The 27,626-nt window shown below is 43.6% G+C and overlaps 1 protein-coding gene across 1 annotated transcript in view; it reads right to left on the bottom strand.

Moving 5' to 3' along the window:
* Positions 1-3,769: 3,769 nt before the first annotated feature.
* Positions 3,770-27,626, bottom strand: part of LOC129857265 (suppressor of tumorigenicity 14 protein homolog) — a 39,209-nt gene continuing 15,352 nt past the window's right edge. The window contains exons 2-19 of the mRNA XM_055925329.1: positions 21,943-22,090; positions 21,025-21,185; positions 19,239-19,309; positions 18,770-18,939; positions 17,705-17,740; positions 16,870-17,101; positions 14,830-14,969; positions 14,603-14,706; positions 13,996-14,105; positions 13,714-13,844; positions 12,986-13,090; positions 12,590-12,697; positions 12,140-12,253; positions 11,648-11,767; positions 10,922-11,102; positions 8,881-9,149; positions 6,438-6,574; positions 3,770-6,244 (exon numbers count right to left, since the gene is read on the bottom strand). Coding sequence (XP_055781304.1) covers positions 6,083-6,244; positions 6,438-6,574; positions 8,881-9,149; positions 10,922-11,102; positions 11,648-11,767; positions 12,140-12,253; positions 12,590-12,697; positions 12,986-13,090; positions 13,714-13,844; positions 13,996-14,105; positions 14,603-14,706; positions 14,830-14,969; positions 16,870-17,101; positions 17,705-17,740; positions 18,770-18,939; positions 19,239-19,309; positions 21,025-21,185; positions 21,943-22,090 — 2,499 coding nt within the window. The 3' untranslated portion in view covers positions 3,770-6,082. The remainder of the gene's footprint in view (positions 6,245-6,437; positions 6,575-8,880; positions 9,150-10,921; positions 11,103-11,647; positions 11,768-12,139; positions 12,254-12,589; positions 12,698-12,985; positions 13,091-13,713; positions 13,845-13,995; positions 14,106-14,602; positions 14,707-14,829; positions 14,970-16,869; positions 17,102-17,704; positions 17,741-18,769; positions 18,940-19,238; positions 19,310-21,024; positions 21,186-21,942; positions 22,091-27,626) is intronic.

Raw genomic sequence — 27,626 nt, 5'->3', positions numbered from 1 at the left:
AATCACCCTCAGCTCAACTGGCAAATGGAGACCATTTTAGCTAGCCTGTATATTGAGTTCTCCTAGAATACTAATGTGAGGGAAATGGCCAAGCATCTATTGGAATTGATAGGAACCTCCAAATTGCACTGTGCCCATTGACCCTCAGAGAGGAAGAGGCGAAGCGAGAGGTTTTACTCTGGTCAAAATCTGTCCACGAAAATAAGTCCACGAGGTGTCGAATTTGGTCAACAAACATGTTTTATTGCTAATTTGCTACGTGCAGCTTATTTGATAAAATATACGTTCTGTAAAACTTTGGTTATTACTGATATAAGAGGAAGCATGTGGCCTTTCTGCAACTTACCCAAAACAACTTTATATCAGAGTTGTGCCTATTTTCACAGAGGACTCATCATAGATATAACCCATTTATCATGGGCATTGCCATTGAGGGCTTCCACTATTTTAAATTAGTCGACTGGGTGAGGATTCTAGAGTTGGGAGCAATCACCCAATGAAGGAGAAAATTGACTACTTTAAAATGGAGATAGCTAGGGTTGAGCAGTATACGGTATCCCGGGGTATTTAGAAATATGCTCTGTTTGATTTTCCAATACAGTTGTTTTTGAATATTTATACTTCTTAAATAAATATTTGCATTCAACTTATGCACTAGGTAATAGATAAAACAGATCGCATTCCTCATTTCCTGTTACATTATTTTTCACTATGAAGCTTACATGTACTAGTTTCACAAAACAGCTGTTTCAGCCAGTCAAGTGCTTGTTTACAAAGAAGCACAACAAAGAAAACAGGAGCTTTGTGAGATGATTCACTCCTGCTTCACCATTTCCTGGTTGCTAAAACTAAATGTTTGTCTAATTTCAGTTTATGTGACAAAATAAGCTAGTATAGTGTAGAGAATCATTGCACCATCTAAACCGCTGTGAAATATGCACTATTTTCCATAACCAAGAATATTGCTTCAGTTGTTTGACGCTGTTATACAAAACTGAAAGTTGGAGACGCTAAAACAAAACTTAATAACGAGAAGCATAAAAATAGCCCACATTGTCACGACTTCCGCCGAAGTTGGCTCCCCTGCCTGATCGGGCGGTGCTCGGTGGTAGTCGTCACCGGCCTACTAGCCTCCAACGATCACTTTTAATCGTTTTCTGTATGTTTTGTCTTATTAGTTGCACCTGTGTCTATTTGTGTTTGCCTGATGGGCTTCCTTATTTAAAGCTAGTTTACCCGCCCTTGTTTTGTGCGTGATTATTCTTGTGTTGTTGGGTGTGTTCGCGCTCCGGACCGGGTACCCTGTGTTTTGGGTTGGTCCATATTTTTCGCGCCCTGTGTTTTGGGCATTGCTTTTGGTGCCATATTAAAGTGCAATTCTCCCTATGGAACTCTCTGCTCTCTGCGCCTGATTCTTCCCTCACACACCTAGTATTTCATGACACACATAGAACAGATCTACCGCTCCTTAGACTTGCTTTCAAGCAGAATGCTAGATCTATAACTCACATTTATGTGAAATTGATCAGGTACCCAAAAAAGTAAATATTTCCATTTTAAGTGAGGTGATCAATTTACAGGAAATTTACTGTTTGCCAACTAGATATCTTATTACTATTAATAAGTTAACTAAGACGTGCCAAATACATTATTTCCAGGTTTTGCTAACTTGATAATGTTAGCTAAGTGGCTAACATTAGCTTAAAAGATCAAGCTTATTGGTAACAGCAGCAGAGACAATCCCCTCCTGGTCTAAGATCCCTGTGGTCTAAAATTTGTTTTGTGGGTGCTGCAAACTGCACTTTGAGATACAGTTGAAGTCGGAAGATTATATACACCTTAGCCAAATACATTTAAATTCAGTTTTTCACAATTCCTGACATTTAATCCTAGTAAAAACTCCTCTCTTTGGTCAGTTAGGATCACCACTTTAATTTTTAAGAATGTGAAATGTAATTTTCTGATTTATTTCAGCTTATATTTCTTTCATCACATTCCCAGTGGGTCAGAAGCTTACATACACTCAATTAGTATTTGGTAGCATTGCCTTTAATTGTTTAACTTGGGTCAAACGTTCCAGGTAGCCTTCCACAAGCTTCCCATAATAAGTTGGGTTAATCTTGGCATATTCCTCCTGACAAAGCTGGTGTAACTGAGTCAGGTTTGTAGGCCTCCTTGCTCACACACAAATCTTCTATAGGATTGAGGTCAAGGCTTTGTGATGGCCACTTCAATACCTTGACTTTGTTGTACTTAAGCCATTTTGCCACAACTTTGGAAGTATGCTTGGGCTCATTGTCCATTTGGAAGAACCATTAGCAAAGAGGCACTGAGTTTGAAGGTAGGCCTTGAAATACATCCACAGGCACACCTCCAATTGACTCAAATTATGTCAATTAGCCTATCAGAAGCTTCTAAAGCCATGACATAATTTTCTGGAATTTTACAAGCTGTTTAAAAAGCACAGTCAACTTAGGTGTATGTAAACTTCTGACCCACTGGAATTGTGATACATTGAATTATAAGTGAAATAAACTGTTTGTAAACAATTGTTGGAAAAATGACTTGTGTCATGCACAAAGTTGATCCTAACCGACTTGCCAAAACTATAGTTTGTTAACAAGAAATTTGTGGAATGGTTGAAAAAACAGTTTTAATGACTCCAACCTAAGTGTATGTAAACTTCCAACTTCAACTGTACTTCATGAGCTGGGCTGTCTGATTTAGTAGTAAATGTTTGCATGCAGTCGTTAGCATTCACCTAGCATTCACTATGGGGGATTCCATAGTACATGTCAGCATTCTGGTAAATTCAGTTTTATTTTGAAGGGGGGGGGGGGGGGGGGGGGTTAACGAAGAAAAATAAGATAAATTGCACTGCTGATAATACCATATATCCCGGGATGGCACAGTATGAAGGTATGGCAATCTGGATACCTTCCAACCCTAGAGATAGCATGGGAGCACTATCGATACGTGTGTGAACACAGACACTATAGTGGCACAGATACCAAGACGAGTCATACATCTATCTCTATGGCCTGTTGTGCGCACACACACGTATCAGCCCTCTCATTGGCTAGAATGGTCCCACCTGATCTTGCCTCCTCCTGCCTGCCTTCCATCTTTGAGGAGATGTACTTCCATTGTTAGAGCGGTCACTCAAATATCTTGTCAGTTCCTCTTGAAAGTATTCATACCTCTTGACATTTTCCACATTTTGTTGTGTTGTATTCTCAATTTAAAATTGATTAAATTGAGATTGTGTCACTACCCTACGAACAATATTGCATAATAAAGTGGACTTATGTTCTTAGAAATGAAAAGGTGAAATGTCTAGAGTCAATAAGTATTCAAACCCTTTGTTATGGCAAACCTCAAAGTTCAGGAATAAAAACAAGTCACAAATTGCATGGATTCACTCTGTGTGCAATAGTGTTTAACATTATTTTTGAATGACTACCTCATCTGTATAACCCACACATACAGGTAATTGTAAGGTCCCGAGCAGTGAATTTCAAACACAAATTCAACCACAAAGACCAGGGAGGATTTCCTATGCCTCGCAGAGGGGCACCTATTGGTAGATGGGGGAAAAAAGGGGGGGAAAAGCAGACATTGAATATCCCTTTGGGCATGGTGAAGTTAGTAATTACACTTTGGATGGTGTATCAATACACCCAGTCACTACAAAGATACAGGCATCCTTCCAAACTCAGTTGCCAGAGAGGAAGGAAATGGCTCAGGAATTTCACCATGAGGCCAATGGTGACTTTAAAACAGTTACAGAGTTTAATGGCTGTGACAGGAGAAAACAGAGGATGGCTCACCAACATTGTAGTTACTCCACAATACTAACCTAAATGACAGACTGAAAAGAAAGCCTGTACAGAATACAAATATTGGAAAACATGTATCCTGTTTGCAATAAGGCACTAAAGTAAAACTGCAAAAAAAAGTAGCAAAGATATGAAATGCACACTACCGTTCAAAAGTTTGAGGTCACTAATGTCCTTGTTTTTGAAAGAAAAGCTAATTTTTTTGTTTATTAAAGTAACATCAAATTGATCAGAAATACAGTGTAGACATCGTTAATGTTGTAAATAACTATGGTAGCTGGAAACTGATTATTTTTTATGGAATATCTACATAGGCGTACAGAGGCCCATTATCAGCAACCATCACTCCTGTGTTCCAATGGCACGTTGTGTTAGCTAATCCAAGTTTATCATTTTATAAAAGCTAATTGATCATTATAAAGCCCCTTTGCAATTATGTTAGCACAGCTGAAAACTGTTGTGCTCATTAAAAAATAAATAAAACTGGCCTTCTTTAGACTAGTTGAGTATCTGGAGCATCAACATTTGTGGGTTCGATTACAGGCTCAAAATAACTTTCTTCTGAAATGCATCGGTCAATTCTTGTTCTGGGAAATGAAGGCTATTCCATGCGAGAAATTGTCAAGAAACTGAAGATCTCGTACACCGCTGTGTACTACTACCTTCACAGAACTGCGCAAACTGGATCTAACCAGAATAGAAAGAGTGGGAGGCCCCGGTGCACAACTGAGCAAGAGGACAAGTACATTGGTGTCTAGTTTGAGAAACAGACGCCTCATAAGTCCTCAACTGGCAGCTTAATTTAATAATACCCGCAAAACACCAGTCTAAACGTTAACAGTGAAGAGGCAATTCCGGGATGCTGGCCATAAAATCTGCCATTTCCAACTACAATAGTCATTTACAACATTACCAATGTCTACACTGTTTCTGATCAATTTGATGCTATTTTAACTGGACAAAAATGTGTTTTTCTTTCAAAAACAAGGACATTTCTAAGTGACCCCAAACTTTTGAACGGTAGTGTATATCCTGACAAAATGGCAAAATGGAAGAGAGGTATGCACAGTCAAAATCCTGGAGGATAACCTGCTTCAGTCTGCTTTCCAACAGACACTGGGAGACTAATTCACCTTTCAGCAGGACAATAACCTAAAACACAAGACCAAATATACACTGGAGTTGCTTACTAAGATGACATTGAATATTCCTGAGTGGCTTCGTGACAGTTTTGAATTAAAATCGACTTGAAAACCTATGGCAAAACTTGAAAATGGCTGTCCAGTAATGATCAACAACCAACTTGAAAGAGCTTGAAGAATTTTGAAAATAATAATGTGCAAATATTGTACAATACAGGTGTGGAAACCTCATAGGGACTTACCAAGAAAGACTCGCAGCTGTAATCTCTGCCGAAGGTGATTATAACATGAATTTACTCAAGGGTGTGAATACATATGTAAATGAGATATTTCTGTACAAACATTTATAAAAATAGGTTTTCACTTTGTCATTATGGGGTATTGTGTATAGATGGGTGATTTAAGTTGATATTTAATCCATTTTCAATTCAGGCTGTAACAAAATGTGGAATTACTAATTACTAACATCACTAGTATCACACTGACTTAGAAAACATTCAATGTTCTTGTCAAGGCACTTTAAGTGAAAATTGGCAGGTGAAAACAGCTGGTAAAGAAATACATTGTAAAAATACAACCAACTATTCTACTTCTGTTACATTTCTAATTCCCTCAGTTCATTTGATATGTCTGTCTGTCTAACAGAAGATGTGATCTCACATCATAGCAATGGGGGGAGATTTGGCAAATACTGTACCACTAAAAACAAAGTGCATCTTCAAAATATACATCTTCTATTATTTACACTGGGAGAATATTAATCAAACCAGTGGAACATGACATGATTGATGGAGGTGCAGGAGTCTTGCTGCTTCTCGGAGCCTTTGAGAACCAGGGTTGCATCAGTACAGCATAAAAACATTGAAAAATCTAATCCAAAACCCATTTGAAATCATTCATCTGAGCAGTAGCTAGCCCCATGCAGGCCCTCAGTGGGTGTCGGAGGCTGGTTGAGGCTGGCTAGAAGGATGATAGCTCTGGTCATCATGGGGGGACTCGACCTCAATCAGACTCAATGTTCCATATTCCGTATTTTTTGTCTTGTCCTGTCAAACCCCAAACTGTCTACCCGCTGTCCCTCCCCCTCCCCCATCATCAGCATCAAACCCCCGTGTTCTTGCGGATCCAGTCTCTCAGCTTGGTGACGCGCGAGTAGACGCCGGGCTTGTTCCGACGAGCGCAGCCCTCACCCCAGCTCACGATGCCTGCCTGGAACCACATCCCACTTTCCTCGAAGCACACCAGGGGACCCCCCGAGTCTCCCTAGTGATGAGAGCAACAGAGGACAGAGACATTACATTGGGCACAAAGGAAATGTGTTTAGGAGTGTTTTAAGATGTAGGTGTATGACATACGTTTCTGTTTATAATTGCATGTGTGTGTGTGTGTGTGTGTGTGTGTGTGTGTGTGTATGTGTGTGTGTGATTATGTAGCCTGCCATGCGTATCCCTCCCACCTGACAGGCGTCAACCCCTCCGGACAAGAAGCCGGAGCAGAGCATCCTGGATGTGACCTGACCCTCGGTGACCACGTTACACACCGTGTCGTTAATGATCTTCACCTCCGCCTTCTGCAGCAGCCGTGCTATGGCACCTGACCGCCACGAGAAAGAGAGGACACGTGGTTATAACTAGCAGGAGACGACCTTCATGTCCACTAGCTACAACCCAGGTGCTAATGAGTTGGCTTTGGGTTGGCTAATGTACAGTTAAGAGATCCCTCAAGAGAAAGAGGGAGAGGGATAGGGAGGTCTGGTATGAAATATGGATGTGGAGGAAGGTGTAATGGAAGAGGGATGATAGGAAAAAGATGTGTGCGAGATGAAGGGAACAAGAGGAATGACATGATGAGAGAGATGAGGAAAATATTAGGATGAAAGATGAGGGAGAAGGAATGGGAAAGGGGTGACAGAAGACAGGGACGTCATGAGAGATGAAGGGAGACAGAGCGGGATGTCATGAACGGGAGAGATGAGGGTTGAGAATGAAAATGGGGAGGAGGTGACGGAAGACGGCCGTCAGGAGAGAGGGATGAAGGGAAGAGAAGTATGCCATGGCGATGAAGGGAAAGACGCCATGATGGGAGACAGATGAGAGGGATGAAGAGGGAGGGATGGAGAGAACGCGCGAGGAATGTCAAGATGAGGGAAGCGCAGCATGCCAAGAAGAAAGAGAGATGTAAAAGATGTATATACATCATAGAGGAGTTAGAACACACCTGACTGAGTCAAATACTATGCCAAATGGTTAGTATGTGAGGTGCGCTGATTCAGCACTTTCTTGGACTATTCCACTGTCTCTTGGCTCCATTCCTTTCAAACGAAATCAAGTGCAGCTCGAGCATATGGAAATACTTGATCTAATGCACAGTATTTGACCCAAGTCTGCCGTATGAGAACAGTAGTGCTGGTCTAAATGAGACCCTTAATACTAAATCAAGCACAGCTCAACAATCTTAAAGAATTCAACATGTATGACCTAGGGATGGGCATGTGTAATTGAGTACCGAGTACTCGAATGGATGTCAAAAATAATCTTTAACCAGAGATTGGCGATAGTGTGCATCTCTCCATGTACACTCTTCCGCCAATTCGTGCTCAGTCATTGTTTTCATGGTGTGAATTGTTTGTGAAAGTTTATGAATTCCCCGCTATATCTCAAAAGTATCACCAGCAGTAAATGTAGGCTACCGTTAATCATTGCAATTTCCCCATTATTCTAGAATGTTTGGTTACGGTCATTTCTGTTAATTCAATGTATTAGTCCAGCATACCGTTCTCATTCTTGTAGTGGAGACGTTGTTTTGAGAGCTCACTGATGATGAAGTTGTGGTTTATTAATCATATTTGCCAGTTTTATGTCAACATGTCTGGTTTCTCCGTCTTGTCAGTATTGCTTGAGTGCGTAAAGATGTGGACTACCTAGGTCGAACGCCGGGATAGGTGGTCCAGTTTAAACCCTTTCACCTGCGTTTTGTAGGAAGTCGCGTTTTTTTCTTCAATAGAGTGATCAGGGTAGAGCAACTATATCCTTCACAGAAAATACATTTGCGCAACACATTCACCAGGAAATAGTTTCATTTTCATCAGATGACATCCGAAGTGCAACGCTATTTGGCTAGCAGCCACACAATTAAATGAGCTTCCAATGAGTAAGGTCATTTTTTGCAAAAGTGATCCATTGCCATCATATATATTTCTAGTATTGTTTATCAGCTCCATTTCTTAATTGAAGTTACTCTTGCATTTTACCAGAGAAAATGAAGCTACGAGAAAAGTAGCTACAAATCAGTCCGAGTGCTGTCTGCTGATAGAATGCCAGTTGGTGAATTCTCATCAGAGTGAAGAAGCGCAACTGAAGCAGTCTGATGCCGAGCATCATTTTAGGTCTGCGTTTAGAAAACGCAGTAAGATTATTTCCTTATGCGTTTTATCTTTTGTTTTTCCACTGCTAGGCGAAGCCAGAGCCGAGCAGGTAATACAGCTCATTATGGTTTCAATTAATGATTCTAAAATGGCACTTGGTTTTTTATTGACTGAATATACTAGGCTATATAGAACATGTTATCTGTGAAGGTTATGATAAATTAGGCATTTTTGCACGCTGTTGGCATAGAGATAAACGTGCACATATTTTCCTCTAGTGTGTTCTAATATACTTTCTTTTACTTGAGTACTCTAGTACAAAAATAATAATAATGAGAGTATTAACAGTAAAAACATTTCAAATGACCATCCCTAGTATGACCCAGTTCTGTAGCATGAAATAGAAGTAAATGTATGTTAACTTTGACCCCATGCACGAAATCAATTGCAACATTAGCATTTGGAGCTATTCAACATATGTATTGTATATGACCTAGGTCTATAAGAACAACAGTGTAACTATATGATCCCCCACCTCCTTCGCGGAGCGTGCCCCAGCCTGTAACCCAACAGGACATGCCAGCAGGGAAGAGGTGGGAGCGTGCGGGTAGGCAGATGGGGTGGATGGTGTTGGTGAACTCCAGCGGCTGGCTCAGCTCCAGCAGGGCGATGTCGTAGTCATAGGTCATCTGGTTGTAGTCTGGGTGGGTGATAATGGTCTTCACCAAGCTTCTCTGAACAGTATCCTGCTTATACTGGTCCTGCATGCCACTGTACGTCTGCCAGTTGGAGGCCACGTGGTTTCTAGAGGCGAGATATATTTATATATATATATATATATATATATATAAATATAAGAGAGAGAGAGAGAGAGAGAGAGAGAGAGAGAGAGAGAGAGAGAGAGAGAGAGAGAGAGAGAGAGAGAGAGAGAGAGAGAGAGAGAGAGAGAGAGAGAGAGAGAATGGGAGAGAGAGCATGGGAGAGAGAGCATGGGATGTTAACATTATTCAGTTATTCTGCTGGCCTCTCTGCCTTTGAAATTTCACTTGAAAGTGTTTTTTTTTTTACAAAGTACAGGAGTGGATAGAATTGATTGTGGGCATGTTAACCAGCCTACAGGGCCAAGGGCTGGCAGTCTTATCTGAAAGGGGCCAGTGTGGTGGCAGGCTTTTGCCAAAGCAGCAACACACCTGATTCAAATAATGAACTAATTAGTCTTTAATAAAGACTCAATTGATTAAATTGTCCGTGTAAGATTGAGTCTAAGATTGCCTACTGCTGTTATAGGATATGAGCTTGAGCTACTCCTATAGAGCCTCTCCACAGTATAAGAGAATGCTGTCTGTAAACAGAAAGGAAGCCGTTTCTCTTCCAAGCTGACTGTGTGATTGTGAGCGGAACCAATGCTAGCAGCAGAGCTCTGTAAATCTCTGTACTGTTCATGAAACTGCCGCAGTGCACAGCTACATCATCTCCTACAGTGGCTGGCTCTAAATGGAAAAGACCACATCCATCCCAACACAGCAGTGCTGGATCACATTCTAGTGCAGGGCTAGTGCTCCACCTAGTGGCAGCCCAGCTAATTACACACAGTATATACACACTATAAAGCTGCTTTGATGTAAATGTGGCCCTGAAGCATCTCTTCTAAATAGTATAATCAAGGGGTAATTTCTCAGTCCTTGTGCTGTGGATCAAAACTCCTGTGTTGTGTAAAGCACTGTTTACCCATCATACTCGCATCTCTCTTAGGGCTCTGTTCAATCCGCATTGAGGAAATTCAGCTTTACAGCGTGATTGAAATGTAAAGACAACGTTCCCACTTTAGTGGAGAACGCATTCATGGTAAACGCTGCACATGTTGGCTCAATACCTTTACATTTCTATTGTGGAACCTGGAACTCTTCAGCTTTACAGATTGAAAAGCCCTTAGTATAAAATGAACCAACAGGATCTCTAAAACAATGTCCTCAGGAATAATGAATAATAATAATAATAACGAGAATGGGGCGCCAACAAACTAAGTTAACTCAGTGAAGTATTTGAAAGACAGCAGAGTGGCCATAAACTACCCCCGGGTGTGGGAAAGGTCCAAAAAAAGATGTTTGAAAGCAGAGTAGAGGGAGGTGGGAGATTCGGAAGCAGAGATGGGATGATCTGTCTGTGAATCAGAAACCAGAAGAGGTGTGAGGGGTGCCATGTACACATACAGGGCTGGAGATCTTGAAAGAAGGAGTCAAGGAGAGAAGCTTCAGTAGAGTAGAGAAGCCATAAACTACCCACAGGCATGACGGGATAGACAGACCCAAAAAAAGAGGGATAGAGAACAAAAGCGAGGCGTAGGGAGGGATGAAGGGAGGACATTCGAAACAATAGGAAGGACAAACTGCAGAGAGGCAGGAGGAGCAGAGAGGAAGGAAGGAGGAGCAGGGAGGAAGGAAGGAGGAGCAGAGAGGAAGGAAGGAGGAGCAGAGAGGAAGGAAGGAGGAGCAGAGAGGAAGGAAGGAGGAGCAGAGAGGAAGGAAGGAGGAGCAGAGAGGAAGGAAGGAGAGCAGTGTTGTGTATGTGGACCTCACTCAGGGCTGATGGTCTTGAAGCAGTGGGCGGCAGACAGGAGCCAGCGGTTGGAGATGATTGACGCGCCACACACATGCCCACGGGTCTGGAAGTGCAGGCTCACCTGCCAGGGCCACTCCCCCAGCTGCGCATTCTCCCCGCCCACAATACGGTTAAGCTTATATGGCCGGATGCCACAGTCTGTTGGAAGGTATGGCGGAGAGGAAGAGTGAGATGAGCGTTAATGAACAGAGAAGAGAAGGAGAAAATAACTTCAACTTGACACCGCAGCCTTGGCGCTGAACTGAACGGCTCGTTGAAATAAGGTACCGACATTAGCTTATCAAAAAAACACTGCCAGACCCCGAGGCTTGTAGGAAAGGAAAAACACAAAAATATTCACACAGATGTCAATAGTTCTCCAAAGAAGAATCAAATAAATAAAAGTGCTGGATGGAGGCCCTCCGGCTTGTTTGGTGTTCTGTAGACAAGCAGCCAGTCATACGTTCTCCCAGCCCCACTACTCTGCTGTCCTGTAGCTCACTGTTAGGAGTGACAATGATGAGTTTACAACTGGTTTCATGTGCTAGTCGAGGTTTTTGCATCAAACAGGAGTTCTAAAACTACATGCTAACTCATGGATGTTTTTACAAAGACAGAGAGAGATGCCCAGAGAATAGGAAGCGAGTGAAGACGTAAATGAGAGGAGGAATGAAAGAGCTTGCTGCTGGTTTGTCTTGTCTTACCGCAGCCTTCCTCGTCTGATTCGTCGGTGCAGTCTTTGACCCGGTCACACTCAGCGTTCACCTTGTTCACACACGCCTCATTCTTACACTTAAAGCTGAAGTCAGAGCAGATACCAGGAGCTGCACAGAGAGAGAGGTGGAGAAAAATGTCAAATAAAAGTCAAAACCCATCAAGAAATCATAAGAAAACACATTTCTGATATTAAAACAATCCCATTTTTCATAAACCTATTTCAGTGCTAGGCCAGGTTTGATGAAAAAGACACTCCAATCAGTCAGGCATTAGAATGCAGTGCACCATACATGGTGATGGTGCTGTGGTTTACATTGACTGGCTGTATTGATTGAGACTGTCTAGTCTAACATCCCACTTTAATCACAAAACTGAGATTGAAAAGGAGTGAGGGTTGTGTGCAGTAGCATAGCTAATGTATGTCAAAAGAGAGGTGTGTCCTGTCATGTAATGAGTGAGTCTGGTGTGTGTTGACTTACACAGGGTACAGGAAGCCTCGTCACTCCCGTCTACACAGTCCATCTTAGTGTCACACACCACATCCTGAGGCAAACAGGTCCCGTCGCCACACCTCCACTCATTCTTAGCACAGCCTGGGAAGGGTGGAGGAGAGAGAAAGATACATTTTTACTGATGTGGCCAGACTGGACTCTTGTTCTCCCTCCATCTCTCCCCTGCTCTGGGTTTTAAAAGGCTGAATGCATTATACATGATTAAGAGTCTAGACGGAGGCTGAGCAAATTGGGCAAGGCTTCCAACAAGCCACATTACTGATAAAGTAATGACCACACACAGCCGAGTTAGGAGCCAGTGTCCACCGATTAGCGCCTTTAATGTTAGCACAATCAGTATGGCATTAGCGGGCCGTTTAGCCCGCAGACTGGCATTACATAGATAGAGAGGGTCTGGCCGACTAGGAGGCTACTCACTGCAGTGCTTCTCATCACTCTCGTCACCGCAGTCATTGACACGGTCGCACACCCAGTACTTGGGCTTGCACATCCCGTTGTCACAGGCAAACTGGTCCTTTTCACATTCTGAAAATAGCAAGAGGAAATGTCCAGTGTGTCAGAGGCTTCTATCACACAGATATGCACACACACAGGAATGTGAGGGGAGTGGGAAGTATGTGAAGGGAGGGTAAGGGGGAGTGAGGAAGGGTTGAAGGGGCAGTGAGGGAGGGTTGAAGGGGGAACTGAAGTAGGGAGGGGTGAAGTGGGAAGTGAGGTAGGGAGGTAGGGAGGGTGAACGGGAAGTGAGGGGAAAAGAGGGAGGGGAGTGAGGTAGGGGTGAGGTGAGGCCAAGCAAGGCCAGAATCTACTTACTGCAGTTCATTTCATCACTCATGTCCCCACAGTCGTTCCAGCCATCACAATGCAGCTCCTTCTTGATACAGAACCCAGAGCCACAGGCAAACTGGTTGGGGCAAGCTGCACACAGTAACAGAATGGAGGGAATGAGGAAGGAAGGAGGGAGAGAGGGCGACAGGGGGAAGAGGCGAATGAGAGTGAGCGATGAGAGAGAGAGAAAGATGGAGAGAGAGCGAGTGACAGAAGGAGTGTGAGGGAATGACAGTGTATATCCGGCCCATCCGTCTTGTTGCAATCTGCTCGTCCCTATTGATCAAAGCAATTTGAAATCCATTATGGCCCAAACTCTGAAAGAGCAGCACTACAGAGGGTAGAGGGGACGAGGGGAGTGGAGGGGACTGAGACAGAGACTAGAAGTGCTCCTGCCTGATAAAACAGACAATAAACACACTCTCATTGTGATTGGTGGACCTGTGAAGTCAGAGCTGCAGTCTGTAAACCTCCATCATTGAACCGTCTCTGAGTGTCAGTCAGCGTGCCACTTGGTTTGGGGCACTAGTTCAGTTGTTATAGTGATGATTACTCTGTCATATAGCAACTTTCACTTCAATAGCACCACCACTCCCATATCAGTTGCCATTGAGATTAAGAGCGGTTTGAAAACAGTACCATAAAATGGTAACACCTTCATAGGACGTTTCATACAATCCAGTCATATATAACACCAGAGAGAAACCACTCACGGTTGGAAGGATCGTATGCATTGTACTGAGCCTGGAAGCCTTTGTCTGTGAAGGACTCATCAGAGTGGAACATCACAACCAGTGAGCTGGTGGTACTGGTAAGGGCCAGAGAAGACAGCTCCCCACAGTACCTGACACAAAGCACACAACGTTTATTTCAGTGGAAATACTGACATTGTTTTAAACCATCACATTCCGTTGACATACAGAGGATATATCCTGTGAAAAACAATTAAGTCATACTGTTCTATAGAGCTCCAGTAAGTAGAGGACAATTCTTACTTGGTGCCCATGACCTCTATGTAGTCTTTGTGACACACCCTGACGTCCACTCTCGGCTCCTTCATACGGAACATGGTGAACTTGACACGTACCTGCTTCCCTGCAGGGACCTGAGAGACAGGGTTGTGTTCATGTGAGTCTTAAGAGTTGGAAAATGCCACCACTTTTCCCCTCTGCCCTGCTCCTTAGAGGTACGCACTTGTTCCTTCCTCCTCATAGTTTCTAAATAAATGGTGTAGGAAATATAGTGGTCTCTCAAGCCTGCTCACACCAATTCAATGATTTGAAATCCACAAGGGGAACGGGACCAAGTGGGAGGTGTAGGGAATTGGAACTCAAACTACAGTAGCTGTGGGAGAACACCTAACCCACCTCCTCCCCCAAGACACAAAACCTTAAGGACTGCTGCTGCAATAGGACATATGAAGATGGAAGAGGTACTGAACAGCCTGGCTGACATTCTGCAGCCTCAGCATTCCCCTCATACAGAGCTATGGATGGTGCAGGAAAGAGGGGACTAGAGAGCGGGACCAGAGAGTGAGGGGGTAAATAGAGAGGTAGCAGAGAGAGGGGGTAACAGAAGAGGCTATGATGCAGGATCACCAACCTCGATGGTCCACTTGCAGTCCAGGGCTGGGGGATAGAAGCTGGGGTAATGGGGAGAGCTGAAGTTCCCCTGAGCATCACTCAGGACTCCCCCACAACTTTTGGCTAAAATGGCAACAGTTGGGTCATTAGAGTGTTCATCATGTTAACTTAGTGAAATATGGACTGTTTGACTGGCATTGTCGTTGTACATCTTGGTAAGGGGATGACTGTGTGATGTTATCTTACATGTTGTTAGGGGGATGATTGAGTACTCTGCACTGAAGCCGGGCCTCTGGACAGCACTGTCGGTGATGAGGTTGATGAGCATGATGTTACTGGACGACACCACCTCCAGAGGATTGCTGGGAGGCCTCTGACCACACTTGCTATAGGAGGCAATTCATACAGGAAATGGAGACGTCAACAAATGACAGGGCTGGGCAACACTGATCAAGGTGTGGGACTTCAATTAATTCACTGACAGAATGTGGTGCAGGCGTGAAAGGCATAAACCATCAGTATACCATCTACACTGTGTTGTTAGAGTGACATAGTACACTTTTAATAAAACACATGAATCAGAAACCCAAAGAAGCCCATTAAATACATTTTAAATGTCTAAATAACTGATGAGCACCCACACATCAAAAAGCATTAAGTCAACTATTAAAGGGAAGAAAAATAGCCCTACCCGCTCAGACACACATTTCAAAGTCAAACAGGTATTTTAGCGAAACGCTCCTGCAGCGTGGGCCGGCGGCCGGAGCCACAGAAGTGTGAATGACGCTGCAAGAGCAGCACTACATCTACCTGCAGCAACGTGATGCCATTAGAAACTATTGTATTAAGGCTCTCAAACCTGGTGTCACCTTGGATAAATCTGAAAGGCTGAGCAGCAATATAAACATCTTATGCAGCGCCTGGCTACCCGCATTTGTTTGGCGAAGGGTCTGGAACTTGAAATTGCCTGCAGTGTAGCCCCCACTGATTTGCACTCAGGTTGCCACAGTGGGGGAGAGAGAGAGAGCCCAAGACAGACAGACACCCACAGAGTCCACAGACAACCAACCACAATTACACACAGCAGCATGGCTGCTGGGTGGCACCCCTGGTAGATTGGAAAAGAGAGGTCATTCTGAGCCAACTCAATCTCACTGAAGGTCCCCAATGTTAACAATGAAAGATGACGTGCTGGGATAAATGCACCAGGATCCCAACAAGTGACTAAAATCACCAATGACGTGACAGGAATGAAGTCCACAGCATTCGCTACACTTCAAAACGACCGTTTTCGCCCATGTTTTTCTATTCCCACTGGGGACCTTAGCCAAATACAAAGTGATGTTCCGGTCCCTCTTGGGAATCCTGGAAAATTACATGACACACTTTTACCTTCTTTCCTCATTAAGTAAGCATATGTTGGTACTGGTAGTATGCATGTCTTGGTTGGACCCTAAATGAATAAAAGGTTGTAAACAAGTGGGATACACCGAGTGTACAAAACATTATGAACACCATACTAATATTGCGTTGTACACCCACAGATGTTGGCCAATGTTGACTCCAATGCTTCCCACAGTTGTGTCAAGTTGACTGGATGTTCTTTGGGTGGTGGGCGATTCTTGATACACACAAGAAATTGTTGAACGTGAAAAACCCAGCAGCGTTGCAGTTCTTGACACAGTCAAACCCGTGCGCCTAGGACCAACTACCATACCCTGTTCAAAGGCACTAAAATCTTTTGTCTTGTCCATTCACCCTCTGAATGGCACACAAACAATCCATATTTCACTTGGTTTAAAAGTCATTCTTTAACATGTCTATGTATCTTGGTAGGATGAAGAATATATTATTTATTGTGCTGAAAGAAAGTAAGTTTAAAGTTGACTTCCTGCTTCCTTTTTCCCCACTGTAACATAACCTTATTGATTGGAAACAAACCCGCATTCTCGCAGCACAACAACCTATCAATTACACCTAGCCTAGACACCAGGAAACCACCTCCCATTGAACAAAGACAATATGGCTCACACACATTTGAAATCTTACAATTTAATTCAGTTGTCTGTGTATCACTGCTGATATTAAGATGGAGTTTGTTACAGATTTCCTTGGGCTGTGGAGAATAGTGGCATTATGACAGACACTGGCCTGATTCAGCCTCTCTCATCACCATCCCTGTACTAGAGTCTTTGGGTTCATGAAATGCACTAATAAAAAATAAATGCATTATTCATATTATTTATCTATCATCATTATCACAGTAGTGGTTGTAAGAGCACTCACTGAGTGATGGCCTGGGACTCATCCGGGCTGAGGGAGTCGTAGATGGACACAAAGTCATCGGAGCAGTCGTCCTCTATGTGAAAGTGGGAGAAGCGGACTGAGATGGCGTTCTGTTCTGGGGCTCTGATCTGCCACTGGCAGCGGGACTGGGCCGGGTACTGATCTGGGAAGCCTGGAGACTGGAAGCTCTGAACTAAGGTGTCAGCCTCCAACCGGAAGAAACACTCGTAATCTGACGGGCAGGAAATGAACAGCATAACAGATTACATTAGTAGATGTACAGACATACAGGTAAAGTAGCCCAACAAGGCTGTGGGTTTTCCCTGGTCAGCTCACATGCTAAGGAAGAACCTTAGACTCGCTAGTCCCAAAAGTGCAAACGCCAAGGCAGATAACATAGTGGAAAAAAGAGCTGTGGTGAGCTGTGTTGTATGGCATCAATCAAAATGTCATATCATGGTGTGGAGAAATGTACACATCTTATACCATGTCTACTACACTGTTCATCATCCAGTGTCATCTGTTGATGCAATGTCAACTATCAACTCTCATCTGAAATTAAATGGAACATGCGCAAAATCGTTTGAGGATTACGCCTCAACACAGAGGGTAAAAGAAGACGAGTGAAATAGGCCAACATCCATTTTTATTCAGTAGTCCACTCATGTACTATATAGCCAGTGCTCTCAATCTCTTCATGAACGGAGCAGCAGCAGCATTATGTATCAAGCGGGGCAGGCATTCGTCACAGACTGGCAGCAGCGGGGTGAACATCTAGCGGGCTGGAAAATTACAGCGGCGTGTGATTGAAACGGGAGACAGTGGGTTTACTCACCGGCTCTGGGGTTCCGGGCCATCCTGGGGTCTGTGCCTGGAGAGAGGGGAGGGGGGGGGGTGCGGGAGAGAAACAGAAGAGTGATGGAATAAGAGGGGGAGGGAGAAGGGAGAAAAGGATAGATGGAGAAGGAGGAGAGAGAATTGAGGAGGAAAGGGAAAGGGGAAATGAGAGATAAAGAGGGAGGGTTAAGAGAGTGTTACCTTACTGAGAGGCTGATAGAGTTTGATGCACGGGCATATAATATTTGGGTTGCACTTTTACTGTTCCAATTCGCCGTACGCACTGCTGTTGAGAGAGCTGCCGATGGACAGTTTTTTTTAAACCCCCCCATTGCCCCACGGAGCCCAGGGATACATCTCTGTCTAACCGTCTGACAGCCACATCAAATCATATAAACAGAAATCATTTTAAAAGAGAGCAAAACCACTAAGTCATATAGGGTGACCTTTTTGCAATGCAATGTGAAGTAGACAGAAGCTAGAATAATGATAATGGCTAGAGCCAGGCAGCTAGAGGGCAGCCCAGGGGCCAACTACTGTAACGTCATTAGAGGACCCAAACTACATAAAGTGTCCAATCACTGATACAATACAAACAGAGTGGCGTCCCTTATACCTCCACGTTATCTTATTAGGGCATGTCAGAGACATCTAGCTGGCATAGAACAGCCATTAATGCAGAAATCAGATCAGATATGAATGCTTATGGAAAATGACAGAGGGGGCTTGCTTCAGACAATACATTTCTCTTCATTAAACATGACCCTTTAGTGGAGGGGAGGCCAACCCTGCATCTGGAGAGCTACTGGGTGCGCAGGCTTTTGATCCAACCCTGTTACCCCTCATTCAGCTGATCAAGGTCCTGGTGAGCAGCCAATTAATAGAATGATAGGTTTTGGATTTGGGTTGAAGTGGAAGCTTGCAGGACTCAGGGTAACTCTCCAGGAGGAGGGTTGGTCACTGCTTGCTTAGTTTAAACCCTAAGCCTCTAGATAAACCCCCTGCCACAGAGACTACACCCCCTGGTTTGGTCTTGACTGGGTTGTACTAACTACTAACTCACGTGAGGCAGTGACTTGGCTGATGCGGAGGCTCTGGCCGGAGCGTTTGCCCTGCTCCCTGATGCCATTCCACAGTACCTCCAGGACCCGCTCCTCAGAGAACTCTGGCAGCATCTCCAGGTCCGTTGCCGGGATGTCAAACTGGGTCCAGTAGTAGGCCAGCACCCCCTCACTGGAGAGAGAGAGGGACTTGAAGGAAGAAGACCAAACTGTGCTGACTGAGGCCTTCATTGATCACTCAGTTATGCACTTCAACGTTTCTATAGTGCAAGTTTGACCAAACCTCTCCTCAACAACAGCTGGCGTTTTGAGTTGCTGCAATGGACGTTCCATTGTCCAAATCACACTTATCCAATAAGCATTTTCAAAGATTCAAATTATGTAATAAACAAAGTGATCACATGACTAGCTTTATGGCCAACTGTACATTACCAACATGCAGAACCTCCACATCCCAGAATGCTCTCCTACCTGAAGGCGGTCACCACAGATGTGGTGTAGTACTTGGAGAGGAACTCAACTTGTTTGTAGTTAATCTTAAGCTGGTGAAAAAAGACAAACATAAAAATTAGCATTCATTAGGTTTCCTGACAACCCATTTGCTGTTACCATGGCGAAGATAGGGAGCCATGACCTCAGAGTTCAGCTGAATCCTCCATATAAGGTTTAATTGATCAAGGTTACCATGGTGTTGGGAGTGCTCCAGGTATTGGCCAGTTCGATACCAAGAAAAGTTTGTCTGCGGCTGCAATAAGGCCCCTGAGAACAAGTGTGTATGCTTGCATTCAAACTGCCTGCATGCCATGAATAACAGGGGTTCCATTGGAGATCCCATGGAGGACGAGTGTCTTCAGCTACAGTTATGTGAAAGAAATGTAGAAAGAAACTGGATGTCGAATCCTAGCATGTGTTGTTATTAATCATGCTGTCTGTTCATAGTGTGTGTTAAACTCCAGTTCAGACTGTGAATAAGAACGCATGTAGCGGACATGTAATTATCAGGCTGGTAAATGTTAAATCCAAAAGGTACATTATAAAGGCAGAGGAGCTGAACTCACCTCAACTCCCTGAAACAGACTGAAGAGAGTAGTGAACGATCTTCATCGGTATCAACTCTGATAAGACCACATTGAGAACCGAGAAATGGGCTGGAGACTTTTAAATGGACCACAATGGAGAAAGCCAATTAACAATTTCAGAGGAGAGCAAAATGAGTGATCCACTGAAGTTGAACCCAGAAGTGCAGAATGTGATCCCATTGCCATTTGCAGAGCTCAGACGAGAGACACAGTGTCTCCTAAGTGTGGATTTCCTTATTCAAAGCCATTTCTAAGCACAAATACCATGTTCTACAGCAGGTAACAGCAGACTACCAAGTCAACCACACAGCACTGCCAACATACAGAGAGGTGCATTGTTCCCTCAATTTAAAAATAAAAATAACTGTGTATTCTTTAGTCTTGCCAGTGGAGCCAATAGTGTGTTGGTGTCTGATTGGCTTTGTTAGTTCAGTTGTATATACTGTAGACCCAATCACCAACATATAATGACACTTTGCTCTACTGCATCTGCAATACATGGCCAGAGGATGAACTGAATGTACCGAGCAGAGAGAATAATGGTGGGGGTGTGTTCTATTGTCACATTAATGCTCATTGAACAGTCATCTAGAATTCCATTCAGACCACCTACCTTACATTGTCACTCATGCAGCCATACATTCTAAAGCAATGCCACACTGACCGGGGGTTTAGCAATAGCAGTTCATCATTGTCATGTTCCCAAGTGGCGATACACACATCTCCATAACTCCAATGAAAGGAAATGTTGTTGGAGGAAATAACAGAGTAACTAAATGATGTTCTCTTCCAGTCCACCCACACAAATATGCCTTCAGCAATCTCCTTCCACCAGGAGAAAAACATGCTGTGGCAGATAGCTACAACAAACAAGAGAGAAAAACAATCTCAGTCAGTTCTGAACTCTGACACCTGACTTAATACCTGGCCTAAAGGGTATTGTGGGTGGAGGTTAACTTGGTAGAAGGCTATTGTGCCAGTCATCAACCTATCTATCAAAAGTTCAACTAATTTCAACTTTTGACGCAGGCAAGAAAATGATGGGAAATGACTGATGTCTGTCTGTCATCTCATCACTTTTGTCTGTCACCATACAAAAACAATAAGCTCAATCGTTTTTTTTTTAACAGAACATCACCAGGACATGGTATCTGAGCCTAAACCTGGGTCAAACTCACTATCTCTTCCAGGTCGTCTGCCAGCTTTTGGAACTCTGTGCTGGTGGGGTCCTCCAGATTCTGGTTGTAGGGCACGTTGTCCAGTTTCATGTGCCCGCTATACACCCGCTGAGCTGGGACACGCTTCATACTTATGGTGGCCGCCGACTCCTTGCCTTTGACTGAGTGAGGGAAAGAGAGTGGGAGAAAGAGGAAGTCATCTAGATAAATTGTACATGCAACACCAATGCCTCCTCATAAACTTCCAGAGATGGTTAATATGATTCTCTGCTGGAGCAAATAAAAAGAGAACAGGGATTTAGGAGAATTAGGAGTTTGTTAATCTTTTGATTATCTCTCAGTAAAAGCCTCTGATCAGGCTGTAGAGTGAGAGTGTGTGTGTGACTGTCAGGATGTTCCGTCTACTCTGCACCGCTCCACTTTACTCCCCTGAATTATTAACACCAAACAAATTAAGGCCTGTCAAACAGGTTATCAATGGCAAATTGAAACTTCCAAACTTCACACTTATTTAGGATATTTGTACCAAACGTCTAGGCCCACAAAGCAGCGGTCAGGCAGCGCCTGTGAATGTGAAATCTCCTGGGTGTGCTCTGTAGATGGCAGGTTTAGATTGGCCAATTGCAGTTGGCGAGGGCTGCCAACTCAAACCCAAGTCTTTCCGGGTAGATTATAAAAAGCTGTTTGCCATTATTTACATTTCAGGTATCAATTTTATATTCAGACATTAGAAGAAACAAACCTCCCAGAATACTCCAGGCCAAACTGAGAGGGTTGGAAATTAGCAACATTAGTACAGTTGGAATTATTGAGCCACTTTGGGGCATCCTTTGCATTTTCAGTCAGACTGAGTGATAGTACCTAGTCTATGATTATTACATGCATTAGTCTCAGACTACATAGTAAAGTTGTACTCACTAACAAAGAGCCAGATGAGGATTCCTGCCACGGCTGCCAAGACAAGCAGAGCGATGAGGACTCCCACTATCACTCCAGTCTTCTTCTTCGATGCCATCTTCTCTTTGTTATCCAGGAAGGTGACCTGCTCATGCCGCCCGTTCTGCCCCTAGGTAGACAGAGACAGAGACATAAGAGGGAGATAAGTTAATTTCTTACCTACAGTTATATGATGAGATTACTAATACTCAAGACGTAGGAGTACAATAACATGTCCAGTGTAGTGTGTGACCTAACTTGGAGGACTTGGAGATTGTTAGGAGATCATAGTGTTCAGTCTCCTCCTAAAATCATCCTGAAACTAAGTACAAGACAGTAGCTATAGCCACCTCCAGACTCCAGTCTTACCATACGAGGTGAAAGTAATGACAGTGGACTTGTAAAAAGCTACAAAGGAAAAGCCTGTGACATCAACGAAGGCACTAGAAACAAAGTGCCAATTCTACTGATCCTGGCATCAGAAAGTTCCCATCGTCAACATTCGAACAGTAACAAAAAACTAAATGAAAGCTAAGATTCTGTGGCTCGGCAACTAAAATCAAGAAGCAACCGCAGCTGCATTATCCCAAAGAGGAACTGATCCAACTCACTGTTCTCATCGGGAAGGGTTATGTATCGTTAGTATAACCTCTGCCATACTTCTCATTTCACATTGGAGGCTAAAACCTTATTTAAAAAGAGATGAGCACAGAGAGACAGAGGGGGAGATGTCCTTGAGGTGCTGCCATGGAAAGTTCAGTGTGTGTCTATCGGTGTAGTAGTAGATGTGTGGTGTGTGTAGGTCAGCAGGGGAAAGACAGACAATTGCGTTGTTTGTGAAACTGACCGCCATCTGGATCATCACCCTGTATTAGACTGACGGTGAATTGCAAAGACGGCTAACACTGATTCACACCATAACAATAACGTGTCTGTTTTACATTACTTATCATGTTTTTGTTTAGGGAGAATCACTGACAAGTTGAAACAGGCTCAGAACAAATCCTGACGTCAAAACAGGCCCAACCAGTTTAGTGACCTGAGAGCACACACGTTGCACTGCAGAGAAGACTTCCATGGCACTCTGTATGTGCTTCACCTTCTCTAAAGGAACAGCCAACTGTGAGCAAGTACTTGGTGACATCAACAACAATACTACTCCCTAGCCACTGCCTCACCATGTCACTAAACGTCAACAAAACAAAGGAGCTGATTGTGGACTTCAGGAAACAGCAGAGGGAGCACATCCCTATACACACAGACGGGACAGCAGCGGAGAAGGTGAAAAGCTTTAAGTTTTTCGGCGTACACATCACTGACAATCTGAAATGGTCCACCCACACAGACAGTGTGGTGAAGGCGCAACAGCCCCTAAGACCCACTAAGTTTTACAGATGCACAATTGAGAGAATCCTATCGGGCTGTACCACTGCCTGGTACGGCAACTACACCGCCCACAACCGCAGGGCTCTCCAGAGGGTGGTGCAGTCTGCACAACGCATCACCGGGGGAAAACTACCTGCCCTCCAGGACACCTACAGCACCTGATGTCACAGGAAGTCCAAAAGGATCCTCCAGGACAACAACCACCCGAGCCACGGCCTATTTACCTCGCTATCATCCAGAAGGCGAGGTGCATCAAAGCTGGGACCGAGAGACTGAAAAACAGCGTCTATCTTAAAGGCCATCAGACATCACTAGCTGGCTACCACCCGGTTACTCAGCCCTGTACTTTACAGGCTGCTGCCCTATATACACATAGACATGTAAACACTGGTAACTTTAATAATGTTTGCATACTGCTTTACTCATTTCATATGCACAGTGCCTTCTGAAAGTATTCAGACCCCTCGACTTTTTCCACATTGTTACATTACTGCCTTATTCTAAAATGGATTTTAAAAATCCTCAGCAATCTATACACAATGCCTCATAATGACAAAGCAAGAACATTTTGCAAATCTATTAAAATAAAAAACAGAAATACCTATATTCAGACCCTTTGCTATGAGACTCAAAATTGAGTTCAAGTACATCCTGTTCCCATTGATCATCCTTGAGATGTTTCTACAACTTGATTAGAGTCCACCTGTGGTAAATTCTATTGATTGGACAACATTTGGAAAGACACACAACTGTCTATATAATGTACCACAGTTGATAGTGCATGCCAGAGCAAAAACCAAGCCATGAGGTTGAAGGAATTGTTCGTAGATCCCCTAGACAGGATTGTGTCGGGGCACAGATCTGGGGAAGGGTACCAAAACATTTCTGCAGCATTGAAGGTCCCTAAGAACACAGTGGCCTCCATCATTCTTAAATGGAAGAAGTTAGAAACCACCAAGACTCTTCCTAGAGTTGGCCGCCTGGCCAAACTGAGCAATCGGGGGAGAAGGGCTTTGGACAGGGAGGTGACCAAGTACCCAATGGTCACTGACAGAGCTCCAGAGTTCCACTGTGGAGATGGGAGAACCTTCCAGAAGGACAACCATCTCAGCAGCACTCCACCAAATCAGGCCTTTATGGTAGAGTGGTCAGAATGAAGCAACTCAGTAAAAGGCACATGCCCGCTTGGTATTTGCCAAAAGGCACCTAAAGAATCTCAGACCATGAAAAACAAGATTCTCTGGTCTGATGAAACCAAGATTAAACTCTTTGGCCTGAATGCCAAGCGTCACATCTGGAGGAAACCTGGCACCATCCCTACGGTGAAGCAAGGTGGTGGCAGAATCATGCTGTGGGGATGTTTTTCAGCAGCAGGGACTGAAAGACTAGTTAGGATCAAGGCAAAGATGAAATGAACAACGTACAGAGAGATACTTAATGAAAACCTGCTCCAGAGCGCTCAAGATCTCAGACTGAGGTGATTGTTCACCTTCCAACAGAACAATGACCCTAAGCACAGAGCCAAGACAACGCAGGAGTGGCTTCGGGACAAGTCTCTGAATGTCCTTGAGTGGCCCAGAACCCGATGGAACATCTCTGGAGAGACCTGAAAATAGCTGTGCAGCAATGTCCCCCCCCAATTTCACCAGGTTAATATTGCCCGCTAACCTGGATTTCTTTTAGCTAAATATGCAGGTTTAAAAATATATACTTCTGTGTAATGATTTTAAGAAAGGCATTGATGTTTATGGTTAGGTACACGTTGGAGCAACGAGTCCTTTTTCGCGAATGCACACCGCATCGATTATATGCAACGCTAGATTAACTAGTAATATCATCAACCATGTGTAGTTATAACTAGTGATTATGATTGATTGATTGTTTTTTTATAAGATAAGTTTAATGCTAGCTAGCAACTTACCTTGGCTTCTTACTGCATTCGCGTAACAGGCGGGCTCCTCGTGAAGCAGGTGGTTAGAGCGTTGGACTAGTTAAGTGTAAGGTTGCAAGATTGAATCCCTGAGCTGACAAGGCCCCTGAACAAGGCAGTTAACCCACCGTTCCTAGGCCGTCATTGAAAATAAGAATGTGTTCATAACTGACTTGCCTAGTTAAATAAAGGTGTAATCATATGACACTACTGAGGCCTGTAGCTGGAAAGACATCAGCACAGTTCACAAATGGATCTAACTCGGTGTTCAAAATTACCGATATCCGATTGTTATGAAAACGTGAAATAGGCCCGAATTAAATCGGCCATTCCGATTAAAATCGGTCGACCTCTAGTGTATACACTTTATTCTATTCTACTGTATTTTGGTCAATGCCGCACCGACATTGCTCGTCCTAATATTTATATATTTTAAAATCCATTATTTTACTTTTAGGATTTCTTTGTATTGTTGTGAATTGTTTTATATTACTGCACTGTTGGAGTTAGGAACACAAGCACTAACATCTGTTAAATATGTGTATGTGACCATTAATTTTAATATATGTCATATAGTGACTCTCCATATCAGCCCTCTCTCCCTACAGTACTTCAGTATGATGGGTAAGTTCAGGGCTACCTGGGGCATAGGCTAATATCCATGTGCCCTGCCCTGGGTCCAGGGTGTGTCCGAGTCCTCGTGCGCACGCAGACGGCAGAGAGCGATTACAGAGCAGATAGTAATCACCGCACACAATTGCCTCTGCGCCTGTGGCCCAGCGTGGAGAGAAGGACCCGATCCACCATTAGGGACGGGAGAATCGCTTCGGTATTAAATCAATTTGTCAGAAGTGCCGCCCCTTAAGATGGGGGCTCAATTACACTGGTCTAGATGATAACTCATCGCAATTAAAGGCCATTCTTACCATGCTCCGGCTCTCACACAACTCCTAATTGGAATTTATAACAGCAATCATGGTATGGAATTAAGGGAATCATTAGGGATGGGGTCAGTGAGCGCCCGGGGGAAGGGGGGGGGGGGGGGGGGGGGTCGCTCTCTCCATCAGTCACCCTGATCACAGCCTAATAAAACCATTACATGCTTTTCGTCATATCCCCTGCCTCCATCTCTCTGCCCTCAAACAAAAATACTACTCCCTCCAGTTAGATCCATGTGAACTGTGCTGATGTCTTTCCAGCTACAGGCCTCAGTAGTGTCATATGATTACACAGGAAATGGTGTTGAATTCAGTGGACACATACAAACACAACTTTCACTGACAGTATAAACAGAACAGAGGAAAACAAAAACATTGCAAAAGTCTGTCACAGTATTATGCCTGTAAACCTTTTTTATTTTATTTTTAACACCACAAAAAGTAAAATACAGTGGCTTCAGGAAGTATTCACACCCCCTGACTTATTCCACATTGTTGTGTTACAGCCTGAATTCAACATTGATTACATACATTTGTCTCACCCATCTACACACAAAAGACCACAATGACAAAATGTTTTTCAAAATTTTAGCAAATTTATGAAAACGAAAAACTAATATCGAATTTACATAAGTATTCAAACCCCTGAGTCAATACATATTAGAATCCCCTTTGGCAGCAGTTACAGCTATGAGTCTTTTTCAAAATTGCTTGTTGAACATTGCTAGACAACCATTTAAGTCTTGCCATAGAATTAAGAAGATTTAAGTTAGAACTCGGTCACTCACCCATAACAAGACGCAGCCACCACTATGTTTGAAAATCTGGCGAGTGGTACTCAGTAATGTGTTGTATTGGATTTGCCCTAAACATAGCACTTTGTATTCAGTACAAAAGGATGCATGTTTAGGAATTATTTTATTTTGTACAGGCTTCATTCTTTTCACAGTCATTTAGGTTAGTATTGTGGAGTAACTACAATGTTGATCCATCCCCAGTTGTTTCCTATCACAGCCATTCAACTCTGTAACTGTTTTAAAGTCACCATTGGCCTCATGGTGACATCCCTGAGAGGTTTCCTCCATCTCCGGCAACTGAGTTAGGAAGGACGCCTGTATATTTGTTGGGAATGGGTGTTTATACACCATTCAAAGTGTAATTAATAACTTCAGCATGGTCAAAGGGATATTCAATGTATGCTTTTTATCTCCCCACATTTTTTTACACCCATCTACCAATAGGTGCCCTTCTTTGCGAGGCATTGGAAAGCCTCCCTGGTCTTTGTGGTTGAATTTCAAATTCACTGCTCGACCTTACAATTATCTGTATGTGTGAGGTAGTGAAATTAGGTAGTCATTCAAAAATCATGTTAAACACTATTGCACAGAGTGAATCCATGCAATTTGTGACTT

Source organism: Salvelinus fontinalis, chromosome 6 (genome assembly GCF_029448725.1).
Source record: "Salvelinus fontinalis isolate EN_2023a chromosome 6, ASM2944872v1, whole genome shotgun sequence".
In the NCBI taxonomy this organism is placed as follows: domain Eukaryota; kingdom Metazoa; phylum Chordata; class Actinopteri; order Salmoniformes; family Salmonidae; genus Salvelinus; species Salvelinus fontinalis.
Note: the sequence above shows the minus strand (reverse complement) of the source record. Positions and strands in the feature narration are given on the sequence as shown.